At 47.2% G+C, this 16,113-nt stretch overlaps 1 protein-coding gene across 1 annotated transcript in view; it reads right to left on the reverse strand.

Moving 5' to 3' along the window:
• Window positions 1–16,113, reverse strand: part of PDLIM1 (PDZ and LIM domain 1) — a 101,004-nt gene that overhangs the window by 60,170 nt on the left and 24,721 nt on the right. The window contains exon 2 of the mRNA XM_084633566.1: window positions 10,979–11,130. Coding sequence (XP_084489692.1) covers window positions 10,979–11,130 — 152 coding nt within the window. The remainder of the gene's footprint in view (window positions 1–10,978; window positions 11,131–16,113) is intronic.

The raw sequence follows: 16,113 nt of genomic DNA on the forward strand, positions 1-16,113 counted from the left end.
TGAGGGTGTTTCATTCCTAGAACTCAACAGGTGAGTTCACATTCAAATGATGCACTGGCAATTTGCAATGTTATCCTTGGAGTCACCCACATGGGCTGCGGTCGAGCTGCATGCATTCCACTTAAAGTACAGCTCATCAGGGGCCACCAAAAGTACCAAAAGGCAGAAGCACTGAGCTACTGAAAGAAAACACTGCAATATGGGCACCATGTCAGTCTGCATTGTTTGAGTGAGTAACTCCATTAAACTTTAAAGGTAAATCTAATTCTTGCTAGTATTAGTGGGGGAAGCAAAAGTGGATGGGAATCTGGGAGGCAGTGACCATGAGTTGGTTGAGTTCAGGATCCCGACGCAGGGAAGAAAGGTAAGCAGCAGGATACGGACCCTGGACTTCAGGAAAGCAGACTTCGACTCCCTCAGGGAACGGATGGCCAGGATCCCCTGGGGGACTAACTTGAAGGGGAAAGAACTCCAGGAGAGCTGGCTGTATTTCAAGGAATCCCTGTTGAGGTTACAGGGACAAACCATCCCAATGAGTCGAAAGAATAGTAAGTATGGCAGGCGACCAGCTTGGCTTAATGGTGAAATCCTAGCGGATCTTAAACATAAAAAAGAGGCTTACAAGAAGTGGAAGGTTGGACATATGACCAGGGAAGAGTATAAAAATATTGCTCGGGCATGTAGGAATGATATCAGGAGGGCCAAATTGCACCTGGAGCTGCAGCTAGCCAGAGATGTCAAGAGTAACAAGAAGGGTTTCTTCAGGTATGTTGGCAACAAGAAGAAAGCCAAGGAATGTGTGGGCCCCTTACTGAATGAGGGAGGCAACCTAGTGACAGAGGATGTGGAAAAAGCTAATGTACTCAATGCTTTTTTTGCCTCTGTTTTCACTAACAAGGTCAGCTCCCAGACTGCTGCGCTGGGCATCACAAAATGGGGAAGAGATGGCCAGCCCTCTGTGGAGATAGAGGTGGTTAGGGACTATTTAGAAAAGCTGGACGTGCACAAGTCCATGGGGCGGACGAGTTGCATCCGAGAGTGCTGAAGGAATTGGCGGCTTGTTAGCCGACGGCCAAGGATGTTTGGTGAGGTGCCAGCTATGCCCGTTTATACCATCCGTGACTTTAACCGCTAGGACGCACTGTCCCTTCGCGGCGGGCAGCCCGGGCTAGGCTGACGGATGCCCCAAGGTCCTAACCACCCGTGACTTTAACTGCTAGAGCTCAGAGCTCCTTCGCAGCGGGCAGTCAATACTGACTGACAGGTGCCCCAATGGCAGCACTAAGAGCCTCTCCACACCCGTGACTTTAACTGCTAGAGCTCAGAGCTCCTTCGCAGCGGGCAGCCAGGATTGACTGACAGGTGCCCCAAGAGTTTGCCCCGTGGAGGCGGCACAACTCAACGCTAGGCTCTTAGTACTCTCACCTAATGGCCAGGCTTTAGAGCCAAAACGGCTGAGGTTCTTTAATTGTGTTGGCTGCTTTACAGTAAACCAGAGAAAACAAGTCAGGCTTATGCATAAATGGTTACCAAAAATTTATTAAGCTAGATTCTAATCATGTGGTTACAAAATTGCTAGTGCCTACTTATTTAAATGTAGAGATGTTACACACACAAACAAGTTACAAAACTGAAGCCACAATCCCAAAGAAAGAAAACAAAGTATAGAGCTCTATTTCAAAATATGTGTACACTAAAGATAGGAGATCAGGTGTGGGTGCTTCTTACCCTCCTTGCATCTCTCGATTCCAGCGGTGCCAAGCCAGGATCGGTCACTCAATTCCGCGGAAAGACGAATAAGGGACAAGGCGTAGGGACCCTCTTAGCTGCAGAAGCCTTGGGAGGCTGTCACTTATCTGACCAGCAGATAGATAGTGAAAGCACTCAAAAATCATGGTGCTGTAGGTCCCCTACTTATACCTCTGTACTCCTTTATTCTCTTTCTCCTTTCTTATGCCAAATTGAGGCTGGTCTGTCGGGGTGACGCCAGCTTTTGCAAGAGTAGTTTACACTTGCAAGGGAGAGAAACAATAAGTTTCGACTACTGGACATTTCTTTTATCAGGGTAAATATTTTCCCACCTAGGATGTTGGTGTGTGTGCATCACGCTATTTAGTAGGGGCTAAGAGCCATGTCTGTCACAGGGCCTCTGCCTGCTGTGAACTTAATCGTTGTATCTGTTCCCAGAGGCACATTGTAGCAGCACACCTGTGCTTTCACAGCTTCAAAGGCTGTGCTGGAATATATGTTAAGTGCCCTGTTCCTGCTTCCTCCTGTGTTTCCAGCAATGCTGGTCTGAGGGGGGGGGGCGGGCTGTCTGGCTACATTCCACCCCCTGATGCACCACACTACATCCCAGATTGCAAGGTGGCGGTGATGCCAGCACCTCTTGCCCTCCTTGGGGAAATCTAGAAATACCCAACAACCAAATTAGAGGATGAGGGTTCGCGGAATTGGGTAGGATCCCTTTTTAGCTCTAGGTATCTGATTTGTGTGGAGGAAAGAGCAGTTTGAATCAAACGCTTCATAATACATAAAGTTACACAAAAAACAATTACAATAATTAAAATGGTTAAAACAGTATTCACAACCGAATGTAAAAACGGGGAGAGGGAGAATCCCAAGTGTTGAGCTAACCATTGCATCCATGAGGTTTGTCCATTCTCAGCCACTGCATGTAGTGGTACAAATTCAATTCCCAGTCCATTGGTTGAATCTAGCAAGGTGCACATCCAGCAATTTGTAGCACCAGCAGCTGAGGCGATGGTTTGGATTGCTCCCCGAAGAGGATGTTCTGGTATTGCCAAGGTGACTGGAGCCAACAGAAGGATCATGAGGGCTTGCAGGAACATATCTCTGGTGGGTCGTGTTCTAGCTAAAAAACTTATTTTAAAACCAAAAGCAAAAATTACACCTGCTATTATAAGTAATGGCAAATATATCAACAGTCCATAGTAGTCTCTAGTGATCAAACAGGTCTGCTGCATGGTCCATTTTGCTGACAGGTTAGCTGGCAGGTTGCTCGGAACCATGGGACCATTCCTGCAATAAATCACATGGTCAGCCGGTCTTGGATGCGATCCAAGCCTCTGTAATGGTTATTAGCCTTTTATCAGCATTTAAGGCACTCCATACACCTTTCTCTTTATAGGCATGCAAAACGCAGGTAAAGGTTCCCAGGGCTGGGTGTTTAATCACAACAGTATCTCCGGGAGCATACTTGGAACTGTGCAGTGGTGTTCTGGCAGGGGAGATAGCTTTCCCTGTAGGGAAGAATCCCCTGCTGATTGGACTTCCTGTAGGAGTCTGTCTGTTGTTTAATCTCTGCACCACTTCGTCCAGTCTGTCTCCCCATGTGCCATCAGTAGGCTTCAAATGATTCTTTAGCAACCCATTCCAGCGCTCGACCATGCCATTAGATTGAGGTCGATATGGAAGGTGGAAGGTCCATTGGACTCCATGGTTAAGGGTCCATTCCCTTACAAGTTTATTCTTAAAATGCGAACCATTATCTGATTGGATTTCTTGAGGCATTGGGACAATTGCTGTTAAGCGGTTTAGTCCCATAACTGTGGACAACCCCGTTGCCAATCGGGTTGGATATGCAAAACCAATCCCTGAAACAATTTCTACTCCAGTCAAGATGTATTTCCACCTCTGCCTTGTAGTGGGCAGTGGTCCGACATAGTCGACCTGCCAGGTTGCCCATAGTGTTTTTCCATCTCTTAGCCTGGCAAACCTTTGTCCTTCTACTATATGTTTTCTAGTCTCAGCACAAATAGTGCAGGCTTGTACCAGGTCTCTAGCCTGTCTGTGGGTGATAGGCCACCCCCTGATATGTGCTTGCCGCACTAACTCATCACTTCCTGTGTGTCCTAAATTATCATGTAACCATGAATATAAGCGTTCCCATTCTACTTGTGTGGTAAAGAGCTGGGCAGCTGCATCGGCTAAATTGTTTAACTGTGCAGCTGGGGTATTATTCCTCTGATGAGCTGAGACATGTCCTATAGACAGGGGTTGTTGCAGGGCATGCTGATATAACCACTTCCAGTATTCCAGTCCCCAGACTGGTTTACCTCCTATTTCCCAGTGGTTATTTTTCCAGTTAGTGATCCACTGAGTGGCACCTGCCCATACCGCATAGGAGTCCGTATATACTGCGGTGGCTCCTGCTTCACAGGCCAGTTTAATTGCAGCCAATTCTGCAAGTTGTGCTGACCCATCAATTTCAGCAGTTAGGGGTGCTGCAGAGGTGTCTGCAGGCACTGCTGCAGCTTTTCCCTTCCATTTTCCTTTTACCAGCCTGGCACTGCCATCAGTGAACCATACTCCCTCAGGCTTAGAAGGATCAAATGGGGCAGCATCCTTAATGGGAGACTGCTGTGGAGGTAGGCGGTATTCATCAGGCATTCCTACTTTCCATAGGGATTCCTGAATCATAGTGGGGTTTTGTGCAGTGTCTGCACTCCCTACCCTGTGGTGTATGTAAAGTGCCCATCTTTGGATAGTCATCTTTTGTGCTACACCAGGTGGTAACTCTTTCCCTTCCAATATAGGTTTAATGATTGGAAGAGGAGTGTGAATTGTGATGTCCTTATCCTGTGTTAATTCCTCAGTTTCTCTCAAGGCTGTGTAAGCTGCCAGAAGCACCTTCTCATAAGGTGTGTAGTTAGCCTGTGACCCTTGCCATGACTTGGAACCAAACTGAATTGGTCGTCTGGGAGCAGTGTCACTGTCTTGCCAGAGAGCATAAGACATTCCAGTGGCTCCCACAGTTAGGTACAAATGGAATGGGGCTTCAGGATGTATGGGACCCAGAGCCTGATAGGTGTGTATCTCCCCTATCAGTTGCCTGAGGGTTTCCTCATGGGCAGGAGCCCATTCCCAGGCAGCACTTTTCTTTAACAAATTGTACAATGGTCTGGCTATAATGGCAAAGCCAGGTACATGTTTTCTCCAAAACCCCAGGGTTCCCAAAATCTGTCTCAATTGATCTTTACTTTCAGGGGAGGGTGCCTGATTTAGCTCTTGCACAGTGTCATTAGGCACAGACCTCCTACCTCCCATCCATACAGTACCTAAGAATTTTATCTCTTGGGAGGGACCTTGGCATTTCTCAGCTGGTAACTCTAAATTAAGGGCTTCTAGTGCTCCTTTGATTTGATTCATAGCCTCCTGTACCTCTTCTGAGGTTTTCCCACCTATTAAGATGTCATCAATGTATTGCACAGTTTGTACATTGTGTGGCAGTATAAGGTCATCTAGGACCTTTGCCAGTGCCCCATGGCAAATAGTGGGTGAGTGTTTAAACCCTTGTGGCATTCGGGTAAAAGTGTATTGTACACCTTTCCAAGTAAAAGCAAATCTTTCCTGGTCAGCTGGTTGCAAAGGGACCATGAAGAACATGTCCTTTACATCTAATACTGCTAGCCAGGGTTTATCCCAGGTTTGTATGGTGTTTACAATATCTGTTATGCTAGGGACTGCTGCAGTTAATGGTCCAGTGTTACTGTTTAGCTTCCTATAGTCTATAGTAAGTCTCCATTTGCCATTTGGTTTCTTGATGGGCCACACAGGAGAATTAAAGCGAGAGTGGGTACGAATTAAAATTCCTCGCTGTTCCAAATCTTTGATCAGGTCAGTAACAGGGCTTATGGCCTCAGCTGGGACACTATACTGCTTTGTGTTTGTTACTGTTGAGGGCGGGAGAGCAGGCGTACTGCTAAGTAAGTTTACAGAATAGTGGGGAGGGCTTTCCTCTTCCAGGTGGGTGGCATGAGGAACAGAACTGACTCCAAAAGCCCATCTTTCCCCATTAATCCTTCCCTTCTTTCCTCTTAAAATGTCCATGCCCAGTATGTTGGCATTGCCCAAAATCACCTCATATTTTCGGGGCTGATGGTGGGGTTGCAATGGGATATCCAGTTTTATCTTAACTAATGGGTAAGTTATGGTACTGCCATTTACCCCTGTAACAAGTACCTGTTTTCCGCCAGTAGGTGGCGAGCCCTGAAAACTTTCTCGCTTAATCATGGACCTTTGAGCCCCTGTGTCCATTAAGAAAGGAATAATGTGTTTGTCATTTACAGTTACATGTATCCGGGGGTCTTTTGCTGTTGTTTTCTCCTCTTTGGATTTAAGCTGGTTTATTAGGAGAGGAGATTGGCCCCCGCAAGCTAGTTTCCCTGCTCTGGTAACTCTTGCAGTTGCTGCAGCAATGGAGTATACCGGGTGTCTGCAGGTGGGGAAAGAGGAGAGAGCTGCAGAGGTGCACTGGGAGTAGCATTAGTTGTCTCCCAGTCAGCTCTTTTAAAGGTGGTGAATAATTTTAGCCGCTCTGTGGGCAGTCCATTTATCACATCTCTGGGATAACCTAAAGCCAGACATTGTCTCCACAACTTAGCTCTAAGCTCCTTTTCCTCCTGGGTTGGCTCTCGCTTGTTTTTATGTCCTTTAGATGGTGCCCCCTTGTTTCCCTGAAGGGAACGCATCTTAGCTTTGCCTGTCAGTGCTCTGATGTCTCCAAATTCTCTAAAGTATGACACCAGAAGGTTTAGTAGTGCCCGAAAGGTACTGTTATGTGCTGCAGCTTCTGATCTAAGGGACAGTGCCATAGCCCTGTGGTTACTCGGAACTCCCTTAAGCAGGGGTCTGAGATCATCTACATCTACCTGACCCTCCCATGGGCTTTCATAGGCTAACTCTTGAGGGTTTTGACCAAGCATGCTAATGACAGCCACAGTTAATAGAGCTGTTTTTACCTCATCTATGTTGGTCCAGTGCATTACTGTGGGTTCATCTCGGTCTGCTGGGTAAATACCTCTTGCCCATCGACAAGCCAGAGACCAAAGTGTTTTAGGGGTGTTCCCCTCTGAATGTTCCAGGAATATTCCTGCACCTAAGTTAAGGCGCTCAGTTTCTTGGGCTGTCAGGCGTATATATCCACCCCCAGTGTCCCAGAGGCGGACCAGCCACTCTATTATACCTTCCTCAGGCTTTTTAGCAAAATCTCCCTGGATTGTTTTTAACTCCATGGGAGTATATTGGCGGGTGGTAATTTTGGTAAAGTGTGTTGGAGCTTTACTCCCTTTTCCCTTTTTACCTCCCTTCTTTGTTTTTGAAGAGGTGGATGGATAATTGTCATCCCCTTCTTCATCCAGCTCTGCCCCACTCAAATTTTCCTCATGTTCTTCTGATTTGTGATGTGTGATAGCTGGTCTTAATTTTACAGAGGGACCTTCCTCCTCAGAGGAGGGGGACTCATTTGCTGAATCCCAAATGTCTCCATCCCATTCCTCAGGGTCTAGCCAGAGAGCAGTCTCAACTTTAGCCCGGTTGATACTGCGTGTTTTAGTCTCCAGCTTTTCCCTTCGTTCTATCCCTTCTTTCTCAATTAAGGGAAGTAATCTTTTCTGAAGATGTTCCATATCCCTATTCAGTGTTCTTACTCTGGTATCTAAATTCTGGCATTCCTGGCGCAGTGTGTCCCTTTCCTGTTGCAGCCTATTAAATTCTATTGCCAGACTATGATAATCCTTACAGGCAGCTTGCCAAATGTTAGTAAGCAGCCATATACAAGCACCTTTTCCTTTCCCTTTCTTCATCTTGCAGGCAGTTCTCCAGTTACAGAAATGCTGCCAGATCTCTGCTGGTTTTCCCCAATATTTCTCCAGCAGTTCTTTGCTCCACAGAGGGTTTCCCCATCCCTCTTGGGTCAAACTTTTCTCTAGCTCAGGGAATTCTGTGGTGTTTATCATGACTGGTTTCATTGTGTTACTGTAGTGCAGCCTATATCACAATCCTGTTCGTGACGCCAATTTCTGTTAGCCGACGGCCAAGGATGTTTGGTGAGGTGCCAGCTATGCCCGTTTATACCATCCGTGACTTTAACCGCTAGGACGCACTGTCCCTTCGCGGCGGGCAGCCCGGGCTAGGCTGACGGATGCCCCAAGGTCCTAACCACCCGTGACTTTAACTGCTAGAGCTCAGAGCTCCTTCGCAGCGGGCAGTCAATACTGACTGACAGGTGCCCCAATGGCAGCACTAAGAGCCTCTCCACACCCGTGACTTTAACTGCTAGAGCTCAGAGCTCCTTCGCAGCGGGCAGCCAGGATTGACTGACAGGTGCCCCAAGAGTTTGCCCCGTGGAGGCGGCACAACTCAACGCTAGGCTCTTAGTACTCTCACCTAATGGCCAGGCTTTAGAGCCAAAACGGCTGAGGTTCTTTAATTGTGTTGGCTGCTTTACAGTAAACCAGAGAAAACAAGTCAGGCTTATGCATAAATGGTTACCAAAAATTTATTAAGCTAGATTCTAATCATGTGGTTACAAAATTGCTAGTGCCTACTTATTTAAATGTAGAGATGTTACACACACAAACAAGTTACAAAACTGAAGCCACAATCCCAAAGAAAGAAAACAAAGTATAGAGCTCTATTTCAAAATATGTGTACACTAAAGATAGGAGATCAGGTGTGGGTGCTTCTTACCCTCCTTGCATCTCTCGATTCCAGCGGTGCCAAGCCAGGATCGGTCACTCAATTCCGCGGAAAGACGAATAAGGGACAAGGCGTAGGGACCCTCTTAGCTGCAGAAGCCTTGGGAGGCTGTCACTTATCTGACCAGCAGATAGATAGTGAAAGCACTCAAAAATCATGGTGCTGTAGGTCCCCTACTTATACCTCTGTACTCCTTTATTCTCTTTCTCCTTTCTTATGCCAAATTGAGGCTGGTCTGTCGGGGTGACGCCAGCTTTTGCAAGAGTAGTTTACACTTGCAAGGGAGAGAAACAATAAGTTTCGACTACTGGACATTTCTTTTATCAGGGTAAATATTTTCCCACCTAGGATGTTGGTGTGTGTGCATCACGCTATTTAGTAGGGGCTAAGAGCCATGTCTGTCACAGGGCCTCTGCCTGCTGTGAACTTAATCGTTGTATCTGTTCCCAGAGGCACATTGTAGCAGCACACCTGTGCTTTCACAGCTTCAAAGGCTGTGCTGGAATATATGTTAAGTGCCCTGTTCCTGCTTCCTCCTGTGTTTCCAGCAATGCTGGTCTGAGGGGGGGGGGCGGGCTGTCTGGCTACACGGCTGTGATTGCAGAGCCATTGGCCATTATCTTTGAAAACTCGTGGCGAACCGGGGAAGTCCCGGATGACTGGAAAAAGGCTAATGTAGTGCCAATCTTTAAAAAAGGGAAGAAGGAGGATCCTGGGAACTACAGACCAGTCAGCCTCACCTCAGTCCCTGGAAAAATCATGGAGCAGGTCCTCAAAGAATCAATCCTGAAGCACTTGCATGAGAGGAAAGTGATCAGGAACAGTCAGCATGGATTCACCAAAGGAAGGTCATGCCTGACTAATCTAATCGCCTTCTATGATGAGATTACTGGTTCTGTGGATGAAGGGAAAGCAGTGGATGTATTGTTTCTTGACTTTAGCAAAGCTTTTGACACGGTCTCCCACAGTATTCTTGTCAGCAAGTTAAGGAAGTATGGGCTGGATGAATGCACTATAAGGTGGGTAGAAAGCTGGCTAGATTGTCGGGCTCAACGGGTAGTGATCAATGGCTCCATGTCTAGTTGGCAGCCGGTATCAAATGGAGTACCCCAAGGGTCGGTCCTGGGGCCGGTTTTGTTCAATATCTTCATAAATGATCTGGAGGATGGTGTGGATTGCGCTCTCAGCAAATTTGCAGATGATACTAAACTGGGAGGAGTGGTAGATACGCTGGAGGGGAGGGATAGGATACAGAAGGACCTAGACAAATTGGAGGATTGGGCCAAAAGAAATCTGATGAGGTTCAATAAGGATAAGTGCAGGGTCCTGCCAAGAAGGCCAATGGCATTTTGGGATGTATAAGTAGGGGCAAAGCGAGCAGATCGAGGGACGTGATCGTTCCCCTCTATTCGACATTGGTGAGGCCTCATCTGGAGTACTGTGTCCAGTTTTGGGCCCCACACTTCAAGAAGGATGTGGATAAATTGGAGAGAGTCCAGCGAAGGGCAACAAAAATGATTAGGGGACTGGAACACATGAGTTATGAGGAGAGGCTGAGGGAACTGGGATTGTTTAGCCTGCAGAAGAGAAGAATGAGAGGAGATTTGATAGCTGCTTTCAACTACCTGAAAGGGGGTTCCAAAGAGGATGGCTCTAGACTGTTCTCAATGGTAGCAGATGACAGAACGAGGAGTAATGGTCTCAAGTTGCAGTGGGGAAGGTTTAGGTTGGATATTAGGAAAAACTTTTTCACTAAGAGGGTGGTGAACCACTGGAATGCGTTACCTAGGGAGGTGGTAGAATCTCCTTCCTTAGAGGTTTTTAAGGTCAGGCTTGACAAAGCCCTGGCTGGGATGATTTAACTGGGAATTGGTCCTGCTTCGAGCAGGGGGTTGGACTAGATGACCTTCTGGGGTCCCTTCCAACCCTGATATTCTATGATTCTATGATTCTATCCTTGTATGTGGCCGGAACTGGCTGGCTAACAGCTAACAGAGCAGGAAGCCACATAGTGCTAAATTAATTCATCATGAAGATGCATGCTTGTGGTTACTCCTCCACCTTGGTTATTAGTTACTATGACAACAGGGGTATCTTAGTGCTTAAAAATAAAACCCAGGGTCTGCTAGAGTGCTATTACTTTGGTCTTACATGTCCACTAGAATGAAAAGATCCCAGCTACTTTACCTTCCTTCAGTTTCCTCCTCTCAGGAGTCACAGAACAGGCCTAGCAATGTGTCCAACTATCAGCCAGTCGGCCACCTGGACTGCTGTTTTCATTGTGCCAAAGAGCAGCGAACACATGCAAACAGCATTAAGTTTAAAGGCTGAACTGCAATTCATTGTTGCAATCCAAACCATGCCACTTAACCCAGAAAAGAGGCCAGGACAGATAAGCCAATCAGATACTGTTGCCATCAAAGTACAACACAACAACAGTTGCCCCCAGGATGAGCACATCCTCTCAGTGACTTACCTGCCAACTGTCAGAGTTATCTCATCTATGCAGCTCTTGATTTTGTTCTGCGCTTCTAAGTGTGTCATGTTATCCGTGTTCTCCCCATCAATTGCCACAATGACATCTCCTATACATAAATTGGCTATTGCAGCTTTGCTGCCAGGAGTCACCTAGGAGAGAATAAGAAGGTAACAATCCAAGAAAAACTGGATTCTTCCATACAATTTCTAGTCCCTTCAAAGTGACGTCCCAGACAAATTTCAGAAACAGACAAAGTGTTGTCTAGTTGATATCAAGGAGTCGGGGGCGGGGCAAGAGAAATCAATATAAAAGGTATGTTTTAAATAAAAGGACTATGGAGTTTAGATCCAGATGCCAATTTCCCAAAAATCCAGAAGTATTAGAATCCAGGGTTTTGCTTTGAATCATAGATATGGGGATGTCATGTTTTCCCCATATGCAAACTTCAAACATTTATTTCTTCATCTAGATGACTAAGGAAAACCACCAAGAATGAACAAAGTCTCAGAGAGAGAGAGAGAGAGAGAGAGAGAGAGAGAGCAAGCACAACAGAGAAAGAGCACGAGCGTGCTCAGCAACTCACTAATATTCTGCAACTGAATGCAACTGCTCTCCACCATGGAGGGCCTCACAGTGGGCAATTAGGAAGGCAAGCTCTTTAGAAACGGAAAGAGGCAATCCGCTAAAAACAGTGTGACAGAAGCATTACAGAGAAACGTACACTATGGAAGGCAGCTACACAAGTTCAGATCTGGATCACGTGCTTAAAAATCTGAGCACGGGGGTGAGGTTTGGGCCTGAGATTTTGGTTTAGGCCTCATCTCTCATTTTAATGAGTCAATTAAAATAAAAAATAGTTGCAGGGTAATATTTCCCACTGTGAAGTAAGCGACGTGGAAGATAAAAATGGAGCAATTCAAGCAGGATGGGATGTTCTGCATACATAGCCAAAGCGCTGGAAATTTAATCCCATATCTAACAAGTGCTGCTGTGAGCACTACGACATTTAGGGATGGCAGGGTAGCCATACAGAGAATTAATATATCCAGACGCATTGGAGCTTCTATCGGGTTTTGCCTAGCTTATGCAGAACTGTGCCGCACTGTGAGCGCTGACATACACTCAGGCTCCTCTTCCACATTTCCATTTCTTTAACACTAGCAAAATGATTCATTGATGCACTGCAGGACCCACTTCCCTGGACTTCAGCGGAGATGGGAGCAAGATGTCCTCTAATCTGAGCAATGAGCACACTTCTTTATCTCCTGTGGCCATGGATGGTTCTGTCTCTGCACCTGCAAGGTTCTGTGATCTTGTCCAGGGGCACTGGAACAGAGAGGGGCCAAGGGGCCACCTTTCGCCATGGGCCTGGCTCCCTGCTCCTCTGCTTCCCCCCCCCCCCCAAGGTCCTACCCCCGAGTCAGACCGGAAGCTGGAGCCCAGCCCAGGTAAGAGCAGCATGGAGAGCCCAGGCAGCTCTGCAGAGCCTCAGACCCTCCACCTGCCCAGGATGGGTGGGCCAGAGAGCATCCCCATCCCGTCCCCTGAGTCCCCCCGCCCAGGGCAGAAGGAGGGTCCATGGCTCCCCACAGCTGACCATGCCGTTCTTACCATGTCCCCAGAGGCCCCGTCCCCAGGCCAGACCAGAACCCAGAGCCAGGTCGGGGTAAGAGGTGGAGCTGTGCCCCAACCCCGAACAGGTGGAGGTTCCCCCGCTCCCCGGCCTGGCTCTGACTTCTGGCTTGGCTGGGGTTTTTGGAGGGGAACGCGGAGAGGTAGCCATGGAACCACGGAGGGGGGGGCCTCCCCCCTCCCTTTTAGGAAGAATCCATCACCCCCGATTCCGTCACATCTCATAAGACAGCCAACATGCAGAGGCATGGGAGACACCTGCACTATGGGCCTGTTTCAAAGCCCATTGAGGTGAATGGAAAGACTCCCATTCAGGTCAATGGGCTGTGGCTGACCTAACCAGCACAGTGCTGGCCTAACCAGAACATTGATGAGGGCACAGCATCGCTCGAGGGCCTCATCTTTTAGGTCAGATTAGGGCTGTTGATTAATCGCAGTTAACTCACATGATTAACTCAAAAAAATTAATTGCAATTAAAACAATTAATCGTGATTAATCACAGTTTTAATCGCACTGTTAAACAATAGAATATCAATTGAAATTTATTAAATATTTTGAATATTTTTCTACATTTTCAGATATATTGTATTTTGGGTTGTAATTGAAATCAAACTGTATATTATTTTTTATTACAAATATTTGCACTGTAAAAATGATAAACAAAAGAAAGAGTATTTTTCAATTCACCCCATACAAATACTGTAGTGTTAATCTCTCCCATGGACATAGTGCTGCGCACACCAGCACTGTGGTCTGTGTAACTGATGTCTCTTGGAAAGCAGGGCAGGTATTCACACCGCTGAGAGACATCCGGTGTAGTGAACCATAGCCCTCGTCACAGGCGCCGACTTTTCAAACTGCCAGGGGGTGGTCAGCCCCCAGCTTTGCCCCAGCCCCGCCCCTTCCCCCAAGGCCCCACCCTGCCATGCCTCTTCCTGCCCAGTTCCGCCCTCACCCGAGGCGCTGGGGGGCTACCAGTGGGTGCTCAGCACCACCATTTTTTCCCCAAAGGGGCTCCAGCCCCAGAGCACCCACAGAGTCTGTGCCTATGGCCCTCGTCATCTAATTCCCCTGGACTCCAATGGGAGTCAGGCATCAAATACCTTTGAGGGTCTAGGCCTCGGGCCCTGTACTGCTGTCAGATAAGAGCAGGCGGATCCCTGCGCCCACACAAAACTTGACGGACTTTGTGGAGAGGAAAGCACAGATCCAACTGCAAGGTCGGAGCCTAACTTAGGGCTTGTCTTCACGTACAGAGCTGCAGCAGCACCACTTTAGCGCTTTAAGGAAGATGCTCCTACACCGACCCAGCAACGTAGTTAATCCACCTCCCCAAAAAGCGGTAGCTATGGTGACGGGAGAAGCTCCCCTGCCAACACACTGCTGTCTACACGGTGGGTTAGGCCAGTATAACTGCACCACTCAGGGTTGATATTTTCATACCCCTGAGCGATGTAGTGATACCGATATAGGTCTGTAGCGTAGACATGCCCTAAGCAATGTTCACTCACAACTTTGCAACCACCAAGCAAGGTCCTTTAATGGCTCCGGGGGAGGAGACAGTGACCAAACCAGGGCTTAATCAGTTATTTAAGAAACTAGCCCAAGGAAATGAGAAAACTGGACTGATCTGAAACATAAGCACAGGTTAAACCATGTCCTGGAGCCAGGACACACCGAGCTTACGAACCTTGTGCACGGGAACAATTATTTATTCTTTGGACTCATCCTACTTTTCAGCTATGAAGTGGGGGGGTGGGAGGAATAAACAACGGGAATTAGTTTTACTTTGTATAATGACTCAACCACTCCCAGTCTCTATTCATGCCTATGTTAATTGTATCCAATTTGCAAATTAATTCCAATTCAGCAGTCTCTCGTTGGAGTCTGTTTTTGAAGTTTTTTTGTTGAAGAATAGTCACTTTTAGATCAGAAATCGAGTGACCAGAGAGATTGAAGTGATCTCCGACTGGGTTTTTGAATGTTATAATTCTTGACATCTGATTTGTGTCCATTTATTCTTTTACGTAGAGACTGTGCAGTTTGACCAATGTACATGGCAGAGGGGCATTGCTGGCACATGATGGCATATATCACATTGGTAGATGTGCAGGTGAACGAGCCTCTGATAGTGTGGCTGATGTTATTAGGCCCTGTGATGGTATTCCCTGAAGAGATATGTGGACACAGTTGGCAACGGGCATTGTTGCAAGGATAGGTTCCTGGGTTAGTGGTTCTGTTGTGTGGTTGCTGGTGAGTATTTGCTTCAGGTTGGGGGGCAGTCTATAGGCAAGGACTAGCCTGTCTCCCAAGATTTGTGAGAGTGATGGGTCATCCTTCAGGATAGGTTGTAGATCCTTGATAATGCATTGGAGAGGTTTTAGTCAGGGGCTGAAGGTGACGGCTAGTGGCGTTCTGTTATTTTCTTTGTTAGGCCTGTCCTGTAGTAGGTGACTTCTGGGTACTCTTCTGACTCTGTCAATCTGTTTCTTCACTTCCGCAGGTGGTATTGTAGTTGTAAGAATGCTTGATAGAGATCTTATAGGTGTGTTTGTCTCTGTCTGAGAGGTTGGAGCAAATGTGGTTGTATCGTAGAGCTTGGCTGTAGACAATGGATCGTGTGGTGTGGTCTGAGTGAAAGCTGGAGGCATGTAGGTAGGAATAGCGGTCAGTAGGTTTCCGGTATAGGGTGGTGTTTACATGACCATCGCTTATTAGCACTGTAGTGTCCAAGAAGTGGATCTCTTGTGTGGACTGGTCCAGGCTGAGGTTGATGGTGGGATGGAAATTGTTGAAATCATGGTGGAATTCCTCAAGGGCTTCTTTTCCATAGGTCCAGATGATGAAGATGGCATCAATATAGCACAAGTAGAGTAGGGGCATTAGGGGACGAGAGCTGAGGAAGCGTTGTTCTAAATCAGCCATAAAAATGTTGGCATACTGTGGGGCCATACGGGTACCCATAGCGGTGCCGCTGATTTGAAGGTATACATTGTCCCCAAATGTGAAATAGTTATGGGTGAGGACAAAGTCACAAAGTTCAGCCACCAGGTTTGCAGTGACATTATCAGGGATAGTGTTCCTGACGGCTTGTAGTCCATCTTTGTGTGGAATGTTGGTGTAGAGGGCTTCTACATCCATAGTGGCCAGGAGGATGTTTTCAGGAAGATCACCGATGGATTGTAGTTTCCTCAGGAAGTCAGTGGTGTCTCGAAGATAGCTGGGAGTGCTGGTAGTGTAGGGCCTGATGAGGGAGTCTACATAGCCAGACAATCCTGCTGTCAGAGTGCCAATGCCTGAGATGATGGGGGCCCAGGATTTCCAGGTTTATGGATCTTGGGTAGCAGATAGAATACCCCAGGTCAGGGTTCCAAGGATGTGTCTGTGCGGATTTGTTATTGTGCTTTTTCAGGGAGTTTCTTGAGCAAATGCTGTTTCTTTTGGTAACCCTCAGTGGGATCAGAGGGTAATGGCTTGTAGAAAGTGGTGTTGGAGAGCT

The sequence above is a fragment of the Lepidochelys olivacea genome (assembly GCF_965140295.1).
Source record: "Lepidochelys olivacea isolate rLepOli2 genome assembly, chromosome: 7".
Lineage (NCBI taxonomy): Eukaryota > Metazoa > Chordata > Testudines > Cheloniidae > Lepidochelys > Lepidochelys olivacea.